This window comes from Drosophila gunungcola, assembly GCF_025200985.1.
Source record: "Drosophila gunungcola strain Sukarami chromosome 2R unlocalized genomic scaffold, Dgunungcola_SK_2 000006F, whole genome shotgun sequence".
In the NCBI taxonomy this organism is placed as follows: Eukaryota; Metazoa; Arthropoda; class Insecta; order Diptera; family Drosophilidae; genus Drosophila; species Drosophila gunungcola.
The window spans coordinates 3,708,951-3,729,236 of NW_026453168.1; the positions used below are offsets into that span (position 1 = coordinate 3,708,951).

General features: G+C 45.1%; 6 protein-coding genes across 8 annotated transcripts; 3 read left to right on the top strand and 3 right to left on the bottom strand.

Moving 5' to 3' along the window:
- Positions 1-182: 182 nt before the first annotated feature.
- Positions 183-1,889, top strand: LOC128254564 (armadillo repeat-containing protein 6 homolog). The gene is made up of 2 exons (XM_052983708.1): positions 183-430; positions 490-1,889. Exons 1-2 carry the CDS (start codon positions 314-316, stop codon positions 1,765-1,767), a joined length of 1,395 nt encoding a protein of 464 aa, XP_052839668.1. The 5' UTR covers positions 183-313; the 3' UTR covers positions 1,768-1,889.
- A 16-nt stretch (positions 1,890-1,905) lies between these two features.
- On the bottom strand, positions 1,906-3,703 carry LOC128254567 (E3 ubiquitin-protein ligase TRAIP). The gene is made up of 7 exons (XM_052983711.1): positions 3,464-3,703; positions 3,183-3,398; positions 2,772-3,125; positions 2,654-2,711; positions 2,478-2,597; positions 2,221-2,421; positions 1,906-2,164 (listed from the first exon to the last, which is right to left on the bottom strand). Exons 1-7 carry the CDS (start codon positions 3,577-3,579, stop codon positions 1,925-1,927), a joined length of 1,305 nt encoding a protein of 434 aa, XP_052839671.1. The 5' UTR covers positions 3,580-3,703; the 3' UTR covers positions 1,906-1,924.
- Positions 3,704-4,189: 486 nt separating this feature from the next.
- LOC128254552 (transcription factor mef2A) lies at positions 4,190-9,885 on the top strand. Of its 2 annotated transcripts, XM_052983690.1 has the most exons (4): positions 4,190-4,950; positions 6,251-7,216; positions 7,528-7,559; positions 7,983-8,276. In XM_052983690.1, the coding sequence occupies exons 1-4, from the start codon at positions 4,601-4,603 to the stop codon at positions 8,135-8,137; spliced, it is 1,503 nt and encodes a 500-aa protein (XP_052839650.1). In that variant the 5' UTR covers positions 4,190-4,600; the 3' UTR covers positions 8,138-8,276. The 2 variants fall into 2 exon arrangements, with proteins under 2 accessions (XP_052839650.1, XP_052839649.1); XM_052983689.1 differs by lacking the exon at positions 7,528-7,559 and having other exon boundaries at positions 4,195-4,950; positions 7,983-9,885.
- Positions 9,778-10,754, bottom strand: LOC128254576 (uncharacterized). The gene has a single exon (XM_052983731.1). The coding sequence runs from the start codon at positions 10,635-10,637 to the stop codon at positions 9,927-9,929; it is 711 nt and encodes a 236-aa protein (XP_052839691.1). The 5' UTR covers positions 10,638-10,754; the 3' UTR covers positions 9,778-9,926.
- Positions 10,755-11,211: 457 nt separating this feature from the next.
- On the bottom strand, positions 11,212-12,232 carry LOC128254572 (uncharacterized). Its single transcript, XM_052983727.1, has one exon. It carries the CDS (start codon positions 12,124-12,126, stop codon positions 11,341-11,343), a length of 786 nt encoding a protein of 261 aa, XP_052839687.1. The 5' UTR covers positions 12,127-12,232; the 3' UTR covers positions 11,212-11,340.
- A 2,884-nt stretch (positions 12,233-15,116) lies between these two features.
- On the top strand, positions 15,117-19,525 carry LOC128254554 (GTP-binding protein 1). 2 transcript variants are annotated; one of them, XM_052983693.1, is made up of 5 exons: positions 15,117-15,271; positions 16,568-16,925; positions 17,348-17,528; positions 17,588-17,930; positions 17,989-19,525. In XM_052983693.1, exons 2-5 carry the CDS (start codon positions 16,667-16,669, stop codon positions 19,216-19,218), a joined length of 2,013 nt encoding a protein of 670 aa, XP_052839653.1. In that variant the 5' UTR covers positions 15,117-15,271; positions 16,568-16,666; the 3' UTR covers positions 19,219-19,525. The 2 variants fall into 2 exon arrangements, with proteins under 2 accessions (XP_052839653.1, XP_052839652.1); XM_052983692.1 differs by lacking the exon at positions 15,117-15,271 and adding an exon at positions 16,338-16,496.
- The last annotated feature ends 761 nt before the right edge of the window (positions 19,526-20,286 follow it).

Below are 20,286 nucleotides of genomic sequence, written 5' to 3' on the forward strand. Positions count from 1 at the left end.
CCCCAATTTTAATTTATTTTTACAACGAGAACGGAGCTTGAAAGATTTCTTTCAATTTTTTAAAAATCTAAAATATTTCTTAGAGTGTTGATGGTGAGTTAAATTTAACGGTACTTCTTCAGTCGATATCTATCGATACCTGGTCAGCTGGAGTAGAATAGTGTGACCGCACGCTGTAAATTTGAACTGTGTCAGCGTGTGCGTGTGAGCTGGTGTGTGTGGGAAGTTGCAGACAGAAAGAACAAAGTAAAATTTGAAAAGTTAAAGCACTGCAGCTGCTGAGGATATAGCCAAAATCGGACGAATCACTGCCATGGCCAAGGTTATATCGCAGGACACCTTCGACGATGTGGTCAAGGAGAATGTGGTGGAGTTTTCTATGACGCCATCGGAGGCGAAGGAGGAAACCATCAAGCAATTCGAGGCGCAGGTGAGTCAAGTCAATTGTCTAACTCCCCCAGATGATTCACTCTAATGGACATCTTGCAGGGCATTAACCTGGCCAACATCATCAAGGATCTGTCCGTCAATCCGCAGACCGGCCAACCGGTCATCAACGAAACGGTGGACAAGATCAAGGAGTACATTGGCCAAAAAACGGAGGACACGACCCAGCTGCTGGAACAGCTGGCCATCCTGGATGCCGAATGCCAGAAGTCCTTGGCCCACCGGGTTCTAGCCGGCAAGAACGGCGCCCACGATGCGCTGATCACTCTGCTGGAGGAAACCCTCTCTGCGGATAAACCCAACGAATCGCTGATCAAAAAGTCCCTGGAGGCGGTCAACAGCCTGACCCACAAGCAGCCGGATCTGTTTGATGCCGAGGCCATGGCAGTGGTCCTCAAGTTACTGGCCCTCCAAGTGGAGAACGAGGACGTCACGTTGCTGACGCTACAGTGGCTCCAGAAGGCGTGCATCATGCACGAAATGAACCGCCAGAACATCATGAATACTCCCGCCCTTAAGTTGATGAAGCCTCTGCTGGGCAAAGGCAAGGATCGCCTGGTGCGCGAGCTGACCGCCGTGTTCCGTTTCCTGGTCCTCGACGACGACATCCGCGTGGAGTTCGGCTGTGCCCATGAGCATGCCCGCCAAATAGCCGGCGAGGTGCTGCTGACTCTGGTGGAACTGCTGCCGGCCTACGAGGATCCCAATGTGTTGGCCGATCTGCTGCTCACCATTGGAACATTGGCTGTGCGCCAGGAACTCTGCACGGCCATCGACGAGGCTGGTGGCCTGAAGTCCGTCTTCGAGATCATGAGCCAGAACCTAGACGAAGTGCGTCTGAACAAGGAGGCCTTGAAGTTGCTGCGGGCCCTTGCTGGTCATGACTCCGTAAAAACACACATTGTCCAGCAAGGCGTGGCTCCCATCATAAAACAACTGCTGGAGACGCACCATTCCAACGAGAACATCGTGGCCGCCGCCCTGGCCTGCGTGACCACGCTGACCCTCCGAGTAAAGGAGCACAGCGCTGCCTTTTTCGAGACTGGCATTGCCGAGGTGATCGTCGAGGCGATTCGCGCCCATCCCAAGCACAAGATCGTCCAGAGGAACGGAGCCTGGGCCATTCGCAACATGGTGTCGCGATCGCGAAACCAATGCGAGACCTGGATCTCCTTCGGCATCGAGGATCTGCTGAATGCCGCAATGAAGGAGCATCCCAGCGTGCAGCAGGACATCAAGGCGGCGCTGCGTGATCTCGGCTGCAGCGTCCACCTGCGCGAGGAGTGGACGGGAACGGCGGAAAAGAAGATCGCAGCCTGATCGCACATATGCCTTTTGTATTTTTTTGTATTTAACACTAACTTATTACTACAGCTTATTCCATGCATTGGCTAACTAACAAAATCGGCAATCCTCAATAGCAAACACACGCTAATACCCAACTAGAGCAGTCTCTAATGATCACATGGGTGTTGACTTATTTGCCCAAGTTGAAGTTGCGCAGGGAGCCGGCTTTAAGACGCTGGTTGACGTTCCGGGAAAGGACGGCTGTGGGTCTGCTGCTCGCCAGACCCTCTTCTTCGGCGCGCTGTGCAAAGGGATCCACCTTCTCGGAGCCGCCCATTCCATTGTATACAAAGTTGGAGCCTGCGGCGGCCGTCAGGCCAGTGCTGCTCGAGCTGCCCAGCAGCAGGCGAGGCTTCTTGAAGATTGAGTACTGCGGAGAAATTAAATTGTTAACTGAACTGCACTCGGTTGGCTAGCTGTGCCTACCTTTTCACTGAGATCACTGCTGGTTTTGCGTATGGTTCCGCTGGTCATGCTGACACCGCCGGCTCCCTTGATGGGCGATATTTTGGTCTTGGCCAGTCCAATGTTGCCCTTCGTATTGAGAAGGTGGGCCAAACCCACGCTGCTGGATTTGATGTTGAGATACGGCGAGGTGGACTCTTCAATACGCTTGATATTCTCCTTCTGCAGGGTTTGAAAATATTAAGCTCCAATCTAAACCAATAATTCTGGCTACTCACAATCGTGGGCGATATGGTGGAACGCCTAGCTTCGCGTTTAAGGGCCATAATGTTGCTATTCAGACTAAAAGAGCTGTCGGGGGAGTCCAAGCAAATGGGCTTGCTCTGTAGAGTTTGTAGCTAAAAAGTAAAAGATGCTTTAAAATTATATGTAGATTAAAGGAAACATTGCAGACCTTCTCCTGCGCTTGGTAAAGATCACTCTCTAGGTGGGAAACACGCTCCTCCAACTTGCTGTGATGAAAAGAGCAATTATTAATGATGAGAGTCATTTAGAAGTTAAAGTGGACAAACCGCTTGAGTTCGATCTCCTTGCGTAGATCATTCTGCACCAGTTTGACCACGTTCCTGAGTTCAGTCTTCTTGCTCTCGCACTGGCGCAGCTCCCGCTTCAGTGTGGACACCCAGTTGGCCAGGACGTGGGGATCGGCCTCGTTCTTGAGCAGGCGCTCGGCATCCGCAGAGCCAGCTGACAGAATGGCCGAGATGCCCTCCATGGCCTGGATCTGTGACTTCAGAGACTTGTTCTCCTTGCGCAGCCCATCCACCACCAGTGCATCGCTCTTGAGGATACTGATCTGCTCAGCATAGCTACTGATGAGGAACTCCTTCTTCTGTACCTTTTGCTCTAGACCAGCGATGGTTTTGCTGAAAAGGAAGGCAGGGTCAGGTAGGTACTTGAGGAATTTCCAGACTACGACTCACAGGCATTTCTTTTGCGTTTCCTTCAGATTACGCATCTGCTGTTCATCCTTGCTGCGCTCCTTTTCGATCATCTTCATGGACAACTTGGCGTTGTCCAGCTGTTCCTGCAGCGAACCCACATCGATGCGGCTAACATCCAAATTGGCTAGATTGAAGTAGACCCTAAAAATGTTGCGGGTGGTGCACTTGTTACGACACTGGGGACAGGTCTTCGAGCTAAAAATCATTAAGGAGTATGTATATTATTGGGTGATCCTGAAAATCTTCGGAGGACTCCTTACCGATCGAGCCATTGGTTAAGACAACTATGGTGGAACATGTGCCCACACACTGTGGCAAACACCTCGTCGGCCTGGCCAAACAATTCGGCGCATATGACGCAGTTTAAGTTCAACATTTTTGGCACAAATAACTACATAAAAACAGTTATTACAATACAACAACAATAAAATGCACGCCGCACAATTTACGCGCCCAACGAAATACAGCTGATTTCTGGCGATTTCACCACCACTGCACGAGCTAAATCCACCACACCAACAGATGTGGGAAATCGATAGTTTTGCATAGATAGCTATTTTCGCTAGATAGGTCGACAGTTTGAAAATACAGTTCGACTTAAAATGATTTAAAATTACCGCGCACTATGAACATCATACACCAGAAACACATTAATTACCTCTGCCTTTGTAAGAAATTTTCAATTTGCCTACTATATGTATTTTACATTGTATATTATATTAATATTTAACAATACAGTTGGTAAGCATTTTCAGAGAATATAGTTACAAATTAAAAGAATATGTTATATTGACAGCCTGAATAGTTCCTATTATCTCTTTCAAAATGCACAATATTCATATATTTTAATTTTGAAAATCACATTTTACAGATTTTTAAAGGAAAATTTATTCTATAGTTACAATTTAATGTTAAGATTGAGATTGGCTATTTCTTTTGGCCATTGCAAATAGTTTTCTTTTCACCATGGCGGAGTTATCGATGGCAATGCCAGCACTAGCGGGTTGTTTGCGAAAGCACACCGTGCGCTTTCGATAGCGCGACAGTGCCATCGGTGCCACCACTAATACACAACTATAAAAGTCGTCGAGTAGCAATAATAAATAGGATTGTGATAGATTTGTGCATTTAACTCCGTTTGTTAGTTGTGTTCCAATTGACCGTGGGTCCCAGTGAGCTAACTGCAATCGCACTTGCACCGGAAGCGGGAGCTGGGCGAAAAGGTGGATAATTTGGCGTGCGCATTTCATTTCGACACCTTTGTCAACGCTGATTCTTATTTGGTGGAACACCGACGACCAGCGCACGCATACAAACACAGAACAAAAGTGTGTGGAAGGGGCAGAGACAAACAACCGTGCGATAACAACAACAATCGGCAGCGATCCCGTCGAGAAATGGAAATGGCCAACAACATGGTCGGCAACAACAGTGGCGGCAGCAACAACACCACCTACGGCAGCTACAACAACAGTGCGGCGGACAGTGGACACAGTTCGTCACTGGGCGGCGGCGGAGGCGGCAGTGGAGGTGGTGGTGGCGAGGGGGCGCGGTTGCGGGATGTTTGCAACATTCTGAACGCAGGCGCCACCGGCTACCAAATTCCAACAGGTGGCTGTGCCTACGACCACATCATCGCCCTCATGCGAAACCTCGACCTGCAGGACGATGGCATCGTGCTGAACTCCAAGATCAAGACCATCGAGACGGACTACTGCAACATAGTGCGCGACGAGTCGATGCTGTGGTATGTGTTCCCCGCCGTCCGTGCGCCCATTGATGATTAATAATATCATAAGTTGTGTGTATGTTCGGTAGCTCTTTTCGCGTATAAATACCCGGTGAGGTGAAGGTACAGTGCGGTGCGTAAGCGTAGGTCCAACTTATTCGGATAGCTAACTGCTTTTGAAAGCACCTTTCGATAAACCGATAAAACCGATCCTACAAAAAACGATTTAAACATATTCCGTAAATTAATTTGTAGCTGTTTAACAAACAAAAAGCTCGGTAAGGTAAAAATTCAATAGGTATTCGGCAATTGGTAAAACTTTCTAGAAATGGTAGCCAAATTTATTGTTGAAATTTCGGGGCTTGCGTCAAATGTAATTTATGCATTCTACGGTTCCTTCATTGGAAATTTATGTATTTTGCCCCCTGACAAGAAAAACACATCAAAGTTCAGGAGTTTCTTTATTTTTGGCGTTTAGCCGGTAGATTAATTAACTTTATTAAGCGTTACCTATTCCATTTTTCTTTCTTTCCATTGCTTAACTAATAATGACTTCCTAAATCAATTAACAATTTGTAAAATAGCATAAGCTAATATTATAATTTCCATCCGCTGTACATTTTTGAAACGCACTGTACATGTAAATATGTGTGCACACGAGTTTGTTGTTTGCGACCAGGTTGCTTGTACGTCAGCGTGTCTTAAAAATTTACAGCTTTTCATACAAATAATAACGACTAGAGAGACATCGGCGCCATCGAATCAGTTCAAAGTGAACAATTTTCCCTCCGATTCTCTCAGGCTCATGCTCGAATTAATTGCTGAGTAAATAGTTCGCGGCTTGGGCTTATCAGATAATGCTGCTGTGCCTGCGAACCAATCGTGTAAATGTATACAATAACATACCAACAGTTGGAGGCAAACAAATGTGGTCGTTAAAGCGAGTTGTGGCAAAAACTATAGTAACGATCAAGTAGGAAAAGTAATGACTGGTAAAAACATATTCAGATTATTACTATAAAAAGGAAATCAACATGCACATTTATATGTGTGTAATACAAATGAATAAATAAATATGTAAGATATTGGAAGATTTGGAGAGTAGTCATAGATTCCAACCGAATCATTCAAAGTATATTTATGTATGCAATTTTTATTTAAACAAACAACACAATAGTAAAGCCAACCCCAAACTTAACTTCAATAATAACAATTGTTAAATTGGTAGGGCGTTCAATAAACATATCCTAAGGTACACATTGATTTTGTCATAAGAAACTCCTTTGATATTAATTAAGTAAACGATTCTTATTCGCAGCGAATCTATGGAGTACCTAAATGACAAGGCGCTCGGCGATGGTGACACGGCGCTTAAGTTCGCCCTGCTATTCTCGTCGCGAAACTTCGACGCCCTGGCCATGAAGGAGACAAAGGTGCGCAGCGCCATGCTCAAGATCCTGGAGACGAACTTCCTCAACGCGGATACGTACCGGGTGCACGACAAGAATCGGCTGTATAACTCGATCACGCTGCTGGGCGAGTACTACCACAGGGTGCGGCTGGCAGATAATGCCCCGATCACGATTTTGGGTGAATCCCTGCTGGACCTGCTCACCCGCGAGCTGAATGACACCTCGGTGGTGCTGGGCACTCGCATCGCCCGCCTGGTGCTCTCGCAGATCACACTGAACGGGGAGATTATGCGCAAGCGCCACAAGGTGGAAATCGACCTGCTGCTCTTCCATGTCCGCCGCCATTTGATCATGCAGCCCGCGCTGACCGCCAAGGTAAAGGCCATGCTGCTGATGGTGCTGGACCTATTCTACAGCCACTTCAAGCACATCGGTCACGACCTGGAGGCCATGTACACCGACTTTTTGGTGGTCGAGGATGGCGAGGAGGATGGGGTCAACAATAACGGTGCCGGCCCCCAGCATCCCGCTGAAGATGGCCGCCCGCAGCAGCAGCAGCTCCAGCATCAGCAGTCGGAGAACGGGAGCAGTGCTAACACGTCCGCCCATGATCAGGATTCCTTCGATCCCCCGTCGACGACAAAGAAGTGGAGCGAGCAGGTGTGCGAGGATTCGTTCTGCGACATTGGCTACGGCGAGGCGGAGCAAGTCGACGATAGGTACTCGGAGGCTGGAGGTCATCCATACCCTGCCAACAACTCCCTCGCCCTTGGCCATCGACGTCGCGGATTTCAGCCACGCCAAGTTCCGCGGCCTCTGAAGTCGCAGCAGCCACAACACAATCAGCAGCATCAACAGCCAAACAGCATAGAGTATGTACTTTATTATATTATTTTAAATCAACTAGCTGTTAGTTCTTATTTAGCTGAGAGTACCTACTACCTTTAAAATTAAATTAAATTTAAAATTAAATTATAAAAGATAATGTTTATATGTTTTATAAACATTTTCTTTAAAGTAAAACGTGCGTATGAACGTTTTGATCAATCACACATCATATATCAATCAAACTGATACGATTCTTTTGATGGGCTTATATTCAATAAAAAATTATGATTGATTATTTAAACTTATATATATTATACCAAAAATAACATAAAGCTCAATTGTAATCTTATTATAGCGATATTTCCAAGATTGATTCAAGTCCTATAAGTAAGTCAAGGAAAATCTTTTTAATCAAATTATTTATTTGATTCAACTAAAAAATATATATTTCAGTTTTTATTAGTTTGATTTTCAACAATGTGTTGCTTATACAGATTGCGTTGATAGATTTTGATTTTGATCTTGAGATTAATTAAAACAAAATATAAATACAGTAAAATATTAATTTATTGTATCGTTTTATATGATTAATTTGTTGTTTTTCTTTTCGTTTATAGACGTGTTCTCAGTAACAGTCAGAGTTAAAACAAATTGGTAAAAACGAAATTTAAAACTATGTTTATGCCAAAAAGCTTTACTCTATATATCAGTTCATTCCTAATTTTAAGTTTTACAAATTTGTAATTTTCCTTTTTTTTTAATGACAATTTGCAAAGAATCAATATAACCATATACGTACATCTTTAACAGTGCCAACTCCGACCAGTATCCATCCATGGCCAGCAGCGAGGATCGGGACGAGAGCAAGCCGCTCCCTAGCTGGCGGAAGACACGCTTCAACCGCAACCACGACGGCGACCAGAGCAACGGACGCTCACGGGACCAACAGCGGCGGTACAGCGTGAGCTGCGACGACGACCACCACAGCGTGCGCAGTGAAGGAGGCGGCAACCTGCGACTCTACAGCATCCACGACAGGAGGAAACACTCGCAGGAGCGGATCGAGCGCAACATGACGGGCGGCGGCAACTACAACAGCATCGTCAACTCGAATTGGGATCAGCGGGATCGCGACGATCGCAGCGAGCGCTCCTACATAAGTAACTACGAGCGCGGGAACAACTACAAGCGTGGTGGTCGATTCAACAACCGGAACACCTACGACAAGCCGCCGCGATTCCAGAAGCAACAACAGCAGCAGCAGCAGCAACAGTTGCAGCAACACCACCAAGGCGGCCATCAGAAAATACACAGTGATACCTGGCGGCGCTCCAACAATGCCATAAATAGTGGCTACCAGGATGAGAACTGTGCATACAACTCCAACGGTCCGGAGTCAAATAGTCGCAGCTCTTCGAGGGCTCGCACTCTGCCAAGACCGCCAAAGTCTCAAATGGATAAGTCTGCCGGCTATCGATACAACCAGAGTCCCACGCATGGAGGTGGTCCGAGGTTTCCGCGCTACAGTAGCCAGAGCAGCTTGGCCAGCGAGGCGTCCAGTTCGTTTGATCGTCGCCAGCAGACCTCGCCGCAACATCAGCACCAACACCAACACCAGCCCCAGCGGCATCGCCACTTCACGCGCCGCTCCCAGCCGGACATCCATCAGCCGCAGAACGAGGAGAACTGGCAGGCTCAGAGTGGCCAGGGTCAGGCCCAGGAGCAGCCACCACCGCTGAAGGAGGAGAGCGAGCTGGTGCGCAATGCCCAGCAGACCACCAAGTACATGAACTATCTGTCGGCCCAGAAGTGAGACAGATTAGCACATCGTCGTCAGGGCAGAAAAATACATTTGTAAACTAGTTAATATAGTTTATAGAGAGTCATCCCTCAGTTACTTCCACAATGTTCTTCAAGTCTGTTAAAAAGTTTTTTTTTCGTTGTTTCCTGAATTGTTTGCCGTAAATGTTTCCTAATGGAGGTACTATATATATACATGTAGACTGTTTTTCGTCCTAAACTGAGCTCAAATGTCAAACCAAAACACCCAATTCAGCCTATCACAAATCAGAATCAACTCAAAACCAGGCTCAAACAATCAGCAAACAAACAAAAGTCAAAACACATGCATGCATTACTCATCGGATCCGATCAATTTGTAAATATCAATTATATATATAAAAGTCTTATGTAGTCAGACACACACAAACACAACACATAAACACTCCCACACAAAACACAGTCACACACTCATTTTTATATTTATACATACAAATTGCTTAGAAACTAAGTACAAAGTCAATGAAATAACAACAAAAAAGAAATCCTATTTCTATTGAAAAATAAAAGCCTGTTGATTAAATGTTACAAGCATGTTGAGCATATATATTTGTATTTTAGCTAAATATATACATATATATTAAATGTCATGTTACAGTGCAGATTCAGCAGATTTATTAAATGAATTATACAAGCTAAACGTATTTTTAAAGCAAATTTTGAGAGAGGCTCTTTGTTGGAACAACAAAGCCAAGCCGGAGTGCAGAGAGAAATATGAATTGTAGAGTTATGCGAGTAGTCTATTATAAATACTTAATCCCCCTTTGTTTAGGCATAAGCATTATGTTCACAACATGCGTAGGTTCCAAACACTAATCAGAATATACATAGCGTCTAACACATTTTTAATAAAAAATTATAACATGAAGATGAAGATGAAGAAAGCAGTAAAAACGATTTTGAAAGAACGAATTTCTACCGAGGGATTGCAACCAGAACCTCATAGTCTGGCACATTGACTTCCAGTCCCCGGTGCGGTATGTACATGACCTCGTGGGACGGATGAACTTTTCCCAGCCGCACGGTTCCATCGTAAAGGCCACGTCCCGTGTAGGTCACCTCCCCATCTTCAGAGTATCCGGTTTGGAGAGCATCCGACGAGTAACTTCCCTTTGTCCCAGGCACCCATTTAAGATCGCATTCGGTCAGTATCAGTACTTCTACTTCCGAAAAGAACTCGTATGCCTGACAGTCCCAGGAACACAATGCAGTTTTGTTTTTCGCCACATAGCTGGCCGGTAACAAGTCGTTGTTCAAGTAGACGCGAGCCACATATGTGGAGTTACCCTTATTGTCGAAGCCACATTTTACCACGCCTTTCGGTAGCTTTGTGGCCTTATAATCCAGAGGAACCCATTGAATGGGCACCTTGGGCGGCTCCTCACCTTTACCTTCCCGTCTCTCCGAGAAGTTCAAATATATCCGCCGGATATTATCCCTGTGACAACTCGATCGGCACTGCGGACAAGTCAAGGATATGTTGAGCCAGCGCGTCAAACAGACCTTGTGGAAATTATGCCCACAGCTGGCAGAGTAGAATATCACATCGTAGGGGGTGTAAAACTCGCTGCATATCGCACATATAACTCCTAAAGATGAGGACTTATTCCGGGCTTTTACTTCCATTTTACGACCTGTATGGCTAACAGATATTTTAAAAATAATAAACTACTTATAAAATTCTTATGACGAAGAGCAAAAGCCCGAACTATATACTTGGTTTGTTCGACAATCAATGAACTCAAACAGAAAAATTTACTTAGGGTAACCTCGCCTCCCTTTTCCTCACTTTACCTACTTAAAGATTTCGGCTCTTATCGATCTGACCCTTTTGTAAACTGGTTATCTCTGGGTTTGCTTTCTTTTTCTATAAGATAAGGAATTTATCAATGCATATTGTGGCTGTTCTGTCCTTATTTAGATTACCATTTCTAACACCATTGAAGTTAAATAAATGAAAAGATAAGCCTTTTTTCAAGAAAAAGCTGCAGGTAATTGGTTTATAATGTAGGTATGGTGTTAAAAAAAGTTTGTTTTCAAAACGATTTAAAAGATTTTCAAAGGTTGCATACATCTGGGCAATTTCAAGGAAATTCAAAATAAAACTCATTAAAATATATCGGAGCAAATGCGGAACAAATCGAAGCGATTTTCAACAGGAAATGCCTTTCTTAGCAGTATGAAATTTATTTGTTTATGGTTTGAGAATCTAAAGGTGCCACTATATTTTTTAAAATATAACAGACGTACATACATATAACACAGATTCGGGACAATATTAAGACACAATTCGTAAAGGGATTTTTAAGGAAACCGAGATGCTGGATCATCATCGTTCGGCGTGATCGCGTGGTGTGACGACCAGGACCTCGTAGGTGTTAACGTTTACCTCCGCACCCCGGTGCGGCATGTACATGACCTTGTGGCTGGGGTGCACCTTGCCCAACCGCAGGATGCCCTCGTAGATGCCGCGTCCCATGTAGGTGATCTCGCCCAGCTCGGAGTAGCCCGTGTGCAGGGCATCATGTGGAAAGCTGCCATGCTGACCGGGCACCCACTTGAGGTCACAGTCGTTCAGCACCAGGATCTCGACATCGTCGGTGAGGGCGTAGGCACGGCAGGCGTACGATCCGTAGGCGGCCTTCTTCTCCGGCACATAAACGGAGGGCAGGAGGTCGTCGTTAAAGTAGGCCCTGGCCACATATGTGGGCAGCCCGTCCTCGTTGGTGCCGCACTGGACGGCTCCCTCGGGCGGCTGGTGGGCATCCGGGAAACTGTGCACATCCAGATCCATAGCCACCCACTCGATGGGCATCTTCGGTGGCTCCGTGTCATCGTACTCCGTGGCCTCGGCGAAGTTAAGGTACAGCCGGTGGACCCGGTTCCGGGTGCAGGAGGACCTGCACTGCGGGCAGGTGGAGGATCTGTTCAGCCACCGGGTCAGGCAGTCCTTGTGGAAAACGTGTCCGCACTTGGCGGTCGAGAAAACGATGTCGTTCGCCCGGAAAAACTCATTACAAATTGCGCACAGCACATTCAACGCAGGCGATGAGCCAGTCGCCGGGGCAGGTACTCCGTCTTCACCGGCGGCACTGTCCGTGTTGTCACCCTCCATATCTGCGTATGTCGTCACTAAGCTGTAGTTTTATTCCTGGTTTATTTCACAATAACCAGAAAACGATAAACTGCATCCTGCTATCTAGTGGTGAGCTTTTAGCAAATACAATAATAATAGCGATGATATCGGTACGTTCCTCAGTTGTGGTATATTTTTAGTAGCCCTAAAAAAATACCACAACGTAGGAACTTAACGGTAAGTTACAAGTTTTTGTAAACGGACTTCAAATACTTTAACTGGAATGTAAAATGATTTTTAATAAATAGATTGTGAAAATAATAATTAAACAAAAATAAATACATGCTACAATAAATAAATAATTCATAATATGGTTTTCTTTCAAACTTTTTTTTTTTTTTTTTTTTTATAAAAGTGTATATTTATTCAAAATTAACAGGTATACTGCTACCTATGTGGCAGCTTGAGCAGTTTGTAAATATAGGGGATAACAAAATTTTGGCATATTAGATTATACATTAATTCTACTTGATTTACATCTTAATTTCTTCAGACTTCGAATGTGTTAAATATATCTTAATGGAAGGTCATGTGGGTGGTATCTTTTAAGTCTTCTTTTCGTAGGTCTCCATATTAGCCTCTTCGCCAGGGTGTTAGGATGAGAGCCAAGACGTCTGAGGTAGTTTTCGGCGTGCGTACGACATACATCGCCTATCTTTGCGATTTGGAGATCTCTTTCTATATCACTAGTTCTCATGAACCAGGGGGCGTTGCAAATCGATCTGATAATCTTACTTTGTGCTACTCGGATTTTGTTTAGGTTCGACTTAGACGCTGTGCCGTAGATTTGTAATGCATATTTCCAGATTGGACTAAGAATAGCTTTATAGATGCGAACTTTGTTGGACAGTGAGAGCTTATTTCTTGGAGATAGAACCCAGGACATACTTGCTGCCTTTGAGAGCACAGACTGCTTGACCATGGTTGTGTGCCTCTGGAAAGTGAGTCCTCTATCCAAAATCACACCAAGGTACTTGTAGTAGGACTCGTGTCGAAGTACAGAGCCGAGCATGGAAATGCCTGAGCAGTTTTTTGGCCTTGTGGAGAATGTGACACAAGCACATTTGCTGCAGTTGATGCCTATGTTCCATTCTGTAGTCCACTTTTCAAAGCGTGTCACGTACTCCTGCAGGCCCGAGGTTGCAATATCTATACTTGAACTCCTGACCAAAACCGCAACCGCAGTGTCGTCGGCGTATGTTGCGATGAGCATGTTATCATCGTCAACTTCGGCACAGCCCCAGGAATCTGGCATATCTGACGTGTAGAGTGAGTAAAGCGTCGGGCCTAGTACACTGCCTTGGGATACACCGGCTGAGACTGGACGTTTTGACGGACTTCTCACCATCGACAGTCACACTGAATTTCCTTTCTGATAAAAAGCTCTGAATGAGGAGGAAAAGCTGTGGCGTTAGTATAATCTTCAGTTTACTTAGGAGACCGTCGTGCCATACCCTATCAAAGGCTTGTTGAACGTCCATGAACACAGCAACTGCATACATTTTGTTTTCCATGGCTTCCAGAGCAAAATTGACAACGCGGTGTAGCTGTTCAGGAGTACCGTGACTTTTTCGGAAACCAAACTGAAATTTTGGAATAGCTTTGCTCACACTTTCTAGTCCAAGGATCCGATCCAATATCACTCTTTCCATCATTTTGCCCAATGCCGGTAAGAGACTGATTGGCCTGTATGCGTCTACTTCGGTGGGTTGCTTTCCTGGCTTGGGAATCATTGTGATAATAGCACTCTTCCATGTACTTGGATAATGACTGAGCCTTAAGACGCTGTTGAACAGCAGTACTATAAAAAGTAGTGCTTTTTTGGGAAGAATTTTGAGCGTTTTGTTGTCCAGGAGATCCTCACCTGGAGCTTTTTTGTTTTTGAGCTTTCCGATCTGTGTCGCAACCTCTTCCAGTGTTACAGGCCTTGTGGGCAGGGCCATTTGAAAAGGTCTGTCCAGACGCTTCTTGAAGACGCTTCCCCCGACAGCAAGACCTTATATTGCCCCACCATTGATGTTTGGCATTAAAGTCCCCTCCAGCCAAAAATGTAGGGCCCAGAGATGCTATAAGCTGGTCGAAATCGTTTTTTGTCCAGGGCTCGCTGGGAGGAAGGTACAATGAAGCTATTTTAAGAACACCTCCATTTGTTGGAAGATCGAGACTAGCTAGCTGTAGATCATTTCGTGATGTGGGCTCAGCTTGAGTGTGAATAATGTTAGACTTGATGAGGATAGCAGATCCTCCTTTAGCGGTGTTACTAGGGTGATTGGCAAGGTATTGGTCATAACCAGGTAGGTACATTTTAAGACCAGGACGCATATGGGTCTCTGTAATGAGCATAATGTCTATTGAGTTATCAATAAGGAAAAGACGAAGTTCTTCACTTTTCTTAACTAGACCTCTTGCGTTCCATAGTCCGATCTTAAGTGTTGCGACTGTCATTTCCCTGAAATAAGAATCTGAACTAGGTCGCGAAAGGCCTTGTTCGACTCAATCGTTTCCATGACTAGTTTGAAAAGTTGATCCAGCCTAGCATTTATATCAAAGATTGCCCTTTCCAAGGTGGACAGATTTCTGTCAGAGTTGCGGTCATCTCCAGGAATATGTGCCACAGGCTGTCTGGCTGTCTTTCAAACTAAGCTGGGAAAGCGATTATTTTCAAGCATAATTTATTTATGTTAGTTCAAATGAATTTAAGCTTTTTAGGTTATTATTGTTTTTAGTCAGAAGAAACAAATTGCTTAAAAAAAATAATGCTAGGAAATTAATGTGAAATTGAATTGATAATTTTATTTTGGAATGTAACAATGTGGAACTAAAAAAGCATGACATCTATTTGTAAACTCAACTTTAATGAAGGACGAATTTCCATGAATTTTCTAAAAATGTTCGTTAAATTGTTAAAGATTGAGCGGTGCAAAGAATACCCAAAATATTTATTTATAAAGTGAACTATCGATAAGTAGCAGCACATAGTTACGATATGCAATCGGTCTGGCAACGCCGCGCGGTACGTGGCTTAGGAAAAGCTAAACAAATTATTTACAAATCGCTTTAAAAATTAGAAGATACAGAGGCAGACACCCGACGGACACGAGGAGCACAGAGGGCTATATGAACTGTAAGTTGCATGTTTGCAGTCCTCGTTCGTTTCCCCGTGTTCCCCAATATGCTTTCACTTTTTATGGCCAAGTTCAACATACAACTACAAAGGGTATTTCAGCTGATTAACTGTTTATCTGGTTATTCAATGGACACTTTAAACGTTCCCCAGCCTCTCGCCGCTTCACAAAAATAAACTATTTGGCGCATAATATGCAAATGTAGTGTTTGTTTTGGTTCGCTACATACAAATATGTATGTACAAGAGTACATAGTACATATGTTTGACACACACACACACACACACATATATGTACATAAAACCTGCGCTCTTTGTTTGCCGCCTATAAATAAACAGCGAAAAATGCGTACTGACTAATGCCATTTGTTGCTATTTAGCCGCTCTTTGTGTACGTCAACAAAGCTTTATTATATAAACAAATACAAATCGGCCATCAGCTGTTGTTAACCCTAGATAGACTTCATTATTAGTTGTACATTTTGGACATTCATTAAAATCGTATCTATAAAACAAAGACGGTTTTTAAACTAAAAGTTAACTTGTTATTAAAAAGTATACCAAAAAAAAAATAGTAAAACTTGTGTGAATTTGAGTCTAAATAATTTAAAATTGTGTTTTATTTTTTTGGCGAGCAAACCGCAAGAATGTGTTCCCAGCGATAAGGGTCGTTTCACTTTTCAACGAAATTATTATGAAGTACGGGAGTTCCTGAGTCTCTCTTTTTGCACTCTCTTTTGTGTTATTCTATAAGCCTCTCTTTGGAGTACACAAGCAGAGTAACTATTGCATCGTTCACAGCCTGAAGGTATCTTGTTTGATTTCCTGTGCTCCCCAATTTCTTTCTACAAATATACAAATTTGCATAATGCTTTTAACGGAAATATTAATGTCCACCCTCTTTGGGTCGCAGAATCGATGTGGAACTTCCATCTGGGGTTTAAAATATATGACCGATAAGGTTAATTTCATTTTCTAAGGAAATGTTTGTGAAATGCGGGAAGTTCCTTGAACTCTTCTGCTGGCTCTCTTCGATTTGCCTCTCTTTGGAGTGCAGAACTAGAGCGGATATTGCATCATGCGACGCTTGGGATTTCATCATCCTAGTGGGCTGGTATAAAAGCAGCGTCGCTGGCTTCTTCACGCTTATTCCATCATCGCGATGCAAGCAGTAAACACCCGGCAAAAGACGAAAGCACAACTCAGCCAAATGGGCGTAGGATAGGTCGGGATTGCCTTCAGTCTCCAGGGAATTCCACCTTCTAACACGACGCACTTGCTCTCTGATCCTTGCAGAACTCACCAAACATCCAGCATCACCATCAACCTGCACCATCACACACAGACTCCAATGATTCCAAGGATACAGTGAGGCAACCGATAATTACTAGCACTATGAATAACGTACAGAGTGCCCCGAATGGCGGGGGCGTGGCCGTGGGCGTGGGCATCAAGACGGCACGGAGCAACATCTTCAATGTGGACGGTCTGCCGCAGCAGATGGCCGCCATGAGCGTGGACTACTCCAGCATCCGGGGCAAGGATGTCCTGGTGCAGCCCAGCGACGAGCAGATGGAGCTGCTGCAGAAGCGGCTACAGGATCGCATCGCCGACAACTGCGGGGAGACCATCTACGAGATTGGCGTTGGCGAGGGTGAGTCCTTTCAGAGCTCAAAGCATGCCTAGCTAAAATCAACGGAACCCATATGAAGCTTAACATGGCATAGTCTGTTAGTATTTAACTAACTGCGCCAGGTCATTTTTAGACACCTCAGATTTATATATTTCACTTGATTGTGAAATTGATTACTTAGTAATTGAAAAATAGAAAAATGTTTAAGAACGTAAATATTCTGTTTAAAATAAATATATAAGTCAGAAACTCAATTTAACTATGTGGCTATCATATTTTGTATACTTAACACATTACCTTTAAATGCGATTTATGTAAATGAACAAAAACAAAAATTAACTGGTAAAAGCAATAAACAACAAATGTGTTTATGGAGTTGCATAAAAATTTGAAAACGTTCAATAAACTCAACTAATCGTTCAACTAATGCTGTTTCCTAATAGATGGTAGCGACAATGGCTTGAATCCGGAGCAGTTTGAGGCCTCCGTGGCCACGCTACATCTTCTGGCGGCCAACATAGATGCGGATGTGGTCAAACTGCGTGAGCGGCGGGCAGAGAAGGGCCAATCGGCGCAGTTCCTCATCCGTAAGCACATCGAGACGACGGACTTTATGGAAATACGGTAGGATTAAGATATCCTCTCAGAAAAATTCCGAATTTAACCATTTTGCCATTCCTCAGAGTGGCCGTTGTGGGCAATGTTGATGCGGGCAAGTCCACGCTGCTGGGCGTGCTGACCCACGGAGAGCTGGACAATGGCCGTGGTCATGCCAGACAGCGACTTTTCCGTCACAAGCACGAAATCGAGAGCGGACGCACTAGCTCCGTGGGCAACGACATTCTCGGCTTCGATGGGGTGGGCAATGTGGTCAATAAGCCGGACCATGGCCACCTGGACTGGGTGAAGATCTGCGAGAACTCGGCCAAGGTGATCACCTTCATCGATCTGGCGGGGCACGAGCGCTACCTGAAAACCACGGTCTTCGGCATGACAGGACATGCTCCAGACTTTGGCATGCTGATGGTGAGTCCTTCGCTTTTGCAATCGCATCGTGGCTTAACTGAGCATTTTCTTTCCGCAGATTGGCGCCAATGCTGGCATCATCGGCATGACCAAGGAGCATCTGGGCCTGGCATTGGCCCTAGCCGTGCCCGTCTTTGTGGTGGTCACCAAGATCGACATGTGCCCGGCCAACGTGCTGCAGGACAACATGAAGCTGCTGTTCAAGATGCTCAAATCGCAGGGATGCCGGAAGGTGCCGGTAGTGGTGCGATCGCACGACGACGTTGTCCTAAGCGCTACGAACTTTGTTAGTGAGCGTCTATGCCCCATCTTCCAGGTGTCGAATGTGACCGGTGACAACCTGGGGCTGCTCAAGATGTTCCTCAACCTGCTGAGCACGCGGATGGCCGGTTCCGAGAGCCTGCCGGCCGAGTTTCAAATTGACGATGTATACTCTGTGCCGGGCGTTGGCACAGTGGTCTCCGGCACCTGCCTTCAGGGCACCATCCGGCTTAACGACGGCCTGATGCTGGGTCCAGACGCAGTGGGTGGATTTGTGCCCATCACCATCAAGAGTATCCACCGCAAGCGGATGAATGTGGCGCGCGTGCGCTGTGGCCAGACGGCGAGCTTTGCGCTGAAGAAGATTAAGCGCGCCTATCTGCGCAAGGGCATGGTGATGGTGTCGCAGGATCTGAAGCCGCAGGCCTGCTGGGAGTTCGAGGGCGAGATCCTAGTGCTGCATCACCCGACGACGATATCCGCACGCTACCAGGCGATGGTTCACTGCGGCAGCATCCGCCAGACGGCCTCCATAATCCACATGTCGCGTGATTGCCTGCGGACCGGCGACAAGGCGCATGTGAAGTTCCGGTTCATCAAGCAGCCGGAGTACATACGCTCCGGTCAGCGGCTGGTCTTCCGCGAGGGACGCACCAAGGCGGTGGGCAACATCCTGCGCCCGCTACCGAATGCCGCCGCTTCGCCATACCGGCCCAAGCCCGCCAAAATGCAATCGCGTTCGCAGAACGGTGGCAGCAATGGCAGCAACAACCAGCACCGCCAGCAGGGCCAGGGCAGCTCCTCGGGAGCGGGATGCAGCAAGGATGCATCCGGCGAGGAGAAGCAGAACGGCTACAAGCGCGAGGGAGGCAGCCGGCGGGGCGGCAAGCGGAAACGAAACAATCGCCCGACTCCGTCCGGCGGCGGAACGGGTCAGTCCAACGGCTCGTCCGGTCTGGGTCTGCCCCTCGGCGAGATAGCCTCGTCGTCCTCGGCAGAAGCCGCGTCGGCAGGTCTCACAGAGTAACTCGCGTGCCGCCCCAAAGTTTTGTTCTTTCTAGTTCTGTAAGCTAAAGTATTTTTGAAATCCTTAAAGAGAAGCGGATGAATATATATTTTCCTACTCTCCAGTCCGGACTCTTGATCTGAAGGGGCGTTTGCCTCAAATAAACTGTTCCGTGTCCCGTTCTCGTCCACTGTACATTGTGCGAAATGCCAAACCGAATTCGATATATTTTTTTGTTCCTTAGAATTAAGACCACAGTAGTCACTGCAACATGAATTTTCTTTCACCTATTTTTCTTACTAAATAAACGCGAGTTTATCGACTTCAATTTTGTTTTATACTATACTAATTGGAATGAATTTTTTTCGTTTACCTTTGTGTGTTTTAGCTAAGTTTACAGATGAAAATTAAGTTTAATTGAATTTCCCATTGCTTGTGAATAAACTCAAATGTTCAATCATTAATTTAGGAATGAAAAAAAACTTTTCTTTTTGTGAAAAAAAATTGAGTGAATTTGTAGACATAATCGAAATACTTTTACTACTAAAGTTTAAAGCGTTGTGAATGCATAAATTAAGTTATTTTTTCTTTTTTAGAAGGATAATTCTTTTGTAAAACGGTGGGTTCCGAATGACAATCTGGATTCCCTTTACTTTTGTTATTTAGAGTTAAGAACAGTACACTGTCACTGAAAAATGATTAAGATTATCTAGTTTCTCAATCCATTTAATAAAAGCAATTTCCTTGACTACAAATCTATGATTTTATATACCTTGTAACGAGAGCTTACTGTTCCCTGTTAAATAATCCATGTAAACCTTTTTAAATGTTCAGGCTTCAATGTTTATTCATCTGTGTTTACTATAGTTAACTAAAATTTATCTTGCCGCGTATGTACAATTGCTGGTGCTGACCAAGGTAATCACTGATCCCTAGTTCTTTTTCTTGCTATTGAGCTCCTTCTTGACTCCCTCCAGTTCTTGTCGCACGTTGTTCTTGAACATGTTAACGAAGGCCCTGCAATTGGAAAATGTTGTTAGATTTTGCAATCTCCTGCCTGAACATGGACCCACTTGAAGCGCTCAGGCG

What these genes read in the sequence shown, in the direction of transcription:
- LOC128254564 (XM_052983708.1), top strand. Translation starts at nt 314, where the DNA reads ATGGCCAAGGTTATATCGCAGGACACCTTCGACGATGTGGTCAAGGAG. An exon ending in TCAAGCAATTCGAGGCGCAG is followed by an intron (nt 431 to 489) that starts GTGAGTCAAGTC and finishes GACATCTTGCAG; the next exon opens with GGCATTAACCTGGCCAACAT.
- LOC128254552 (XM_052983689.1), top strand. Translation starts at nt 4,601, where the DNA reads ATGGAAATGGCCAACAACATGGTCGGCAACAACAGTGGCGGCAGCAAC. An exon ending in CGCGACGAGTCGATGCTGTG is followed by an intron (nt 4,951 to 6,250) that starts GTATGTGTTCCC and finishes TCTTATTCGCAG; the next exon opens with CGAATCTATGGAGTACCTAA. An exon ending in CAACAGCCAAACAGCATAGA is followed by an intron (nt 7,217 to 7,982) that starts GTATGTACTTTA and finishes CATCTTTAACAG; the next exon opens with TGCCAACTCCGACCAGTATC.
- LOC128254576 (XM_052983731.1), bottom strand. Translation starts at nt 10,637, where the DNA reads ATGGAAGTAAAAGCCCGGAATAAGTCCTCATCTTTAGGAGTTATATGT.
- LOC128254567 (XM_052983711.1), bottom strand. Translation starts at nt 3,579, where the DNA reads ATGTTGAACTTAAACTGCGTCATATGCGCCGAATTGTTTGGCCAGGCC. An exon ending in GAAACGCAAAAGAAATGCCT is followed by an intron (nt 3,126 to 3,182) that starts GTGAGTCGTAGT and finishes CTTCCTTTTCAG; the next exon opens with CAAAACCATCGCTGGTCTAG. An exon ending in AAGGAGATCGAACTCAAGCG is followed by an intron (nt 2,712 to 2,771) that starts GTTTGTCCACTT and finishes TTTTCATCACAG; the next exon opens with CAAGTTGGAGGAGCGTGTTT.
- LOC128254572 (XM_052983727.1), bottom strand. Translation starts at nt 12,126, where the DNA reads ATGGAGGGTGACAACACGGACAGTGCCGCCGGTGAAGACGGAGTACCT.
- LOC128254554 (XM_052983693.1), top strand. Translation starts at nt 16,667, where the DNA reads ATGAATAACGTACAGAGTGCCCCGAATGGCGGGGGCGTGGCCGTGGGC. An exon ending in ACGGACTTTATGGAAATACG is followed by an intron (nt 17,529 to 17,587) that starts GTAGGATTAAGA and finishes GCCATTCCTCAG; the next exon opens with AGTGGCCGTTGTGGGCAATG. An exon ending in CAGACTTTGGCATGCTGATG is followed by an intron (nt 17,931 to 17,988) that starts GTGAGTCCTTCG and finishes TTCTTTCCGCAG; the next exon opens with ATTGGCGCCAATGCTGGCAT.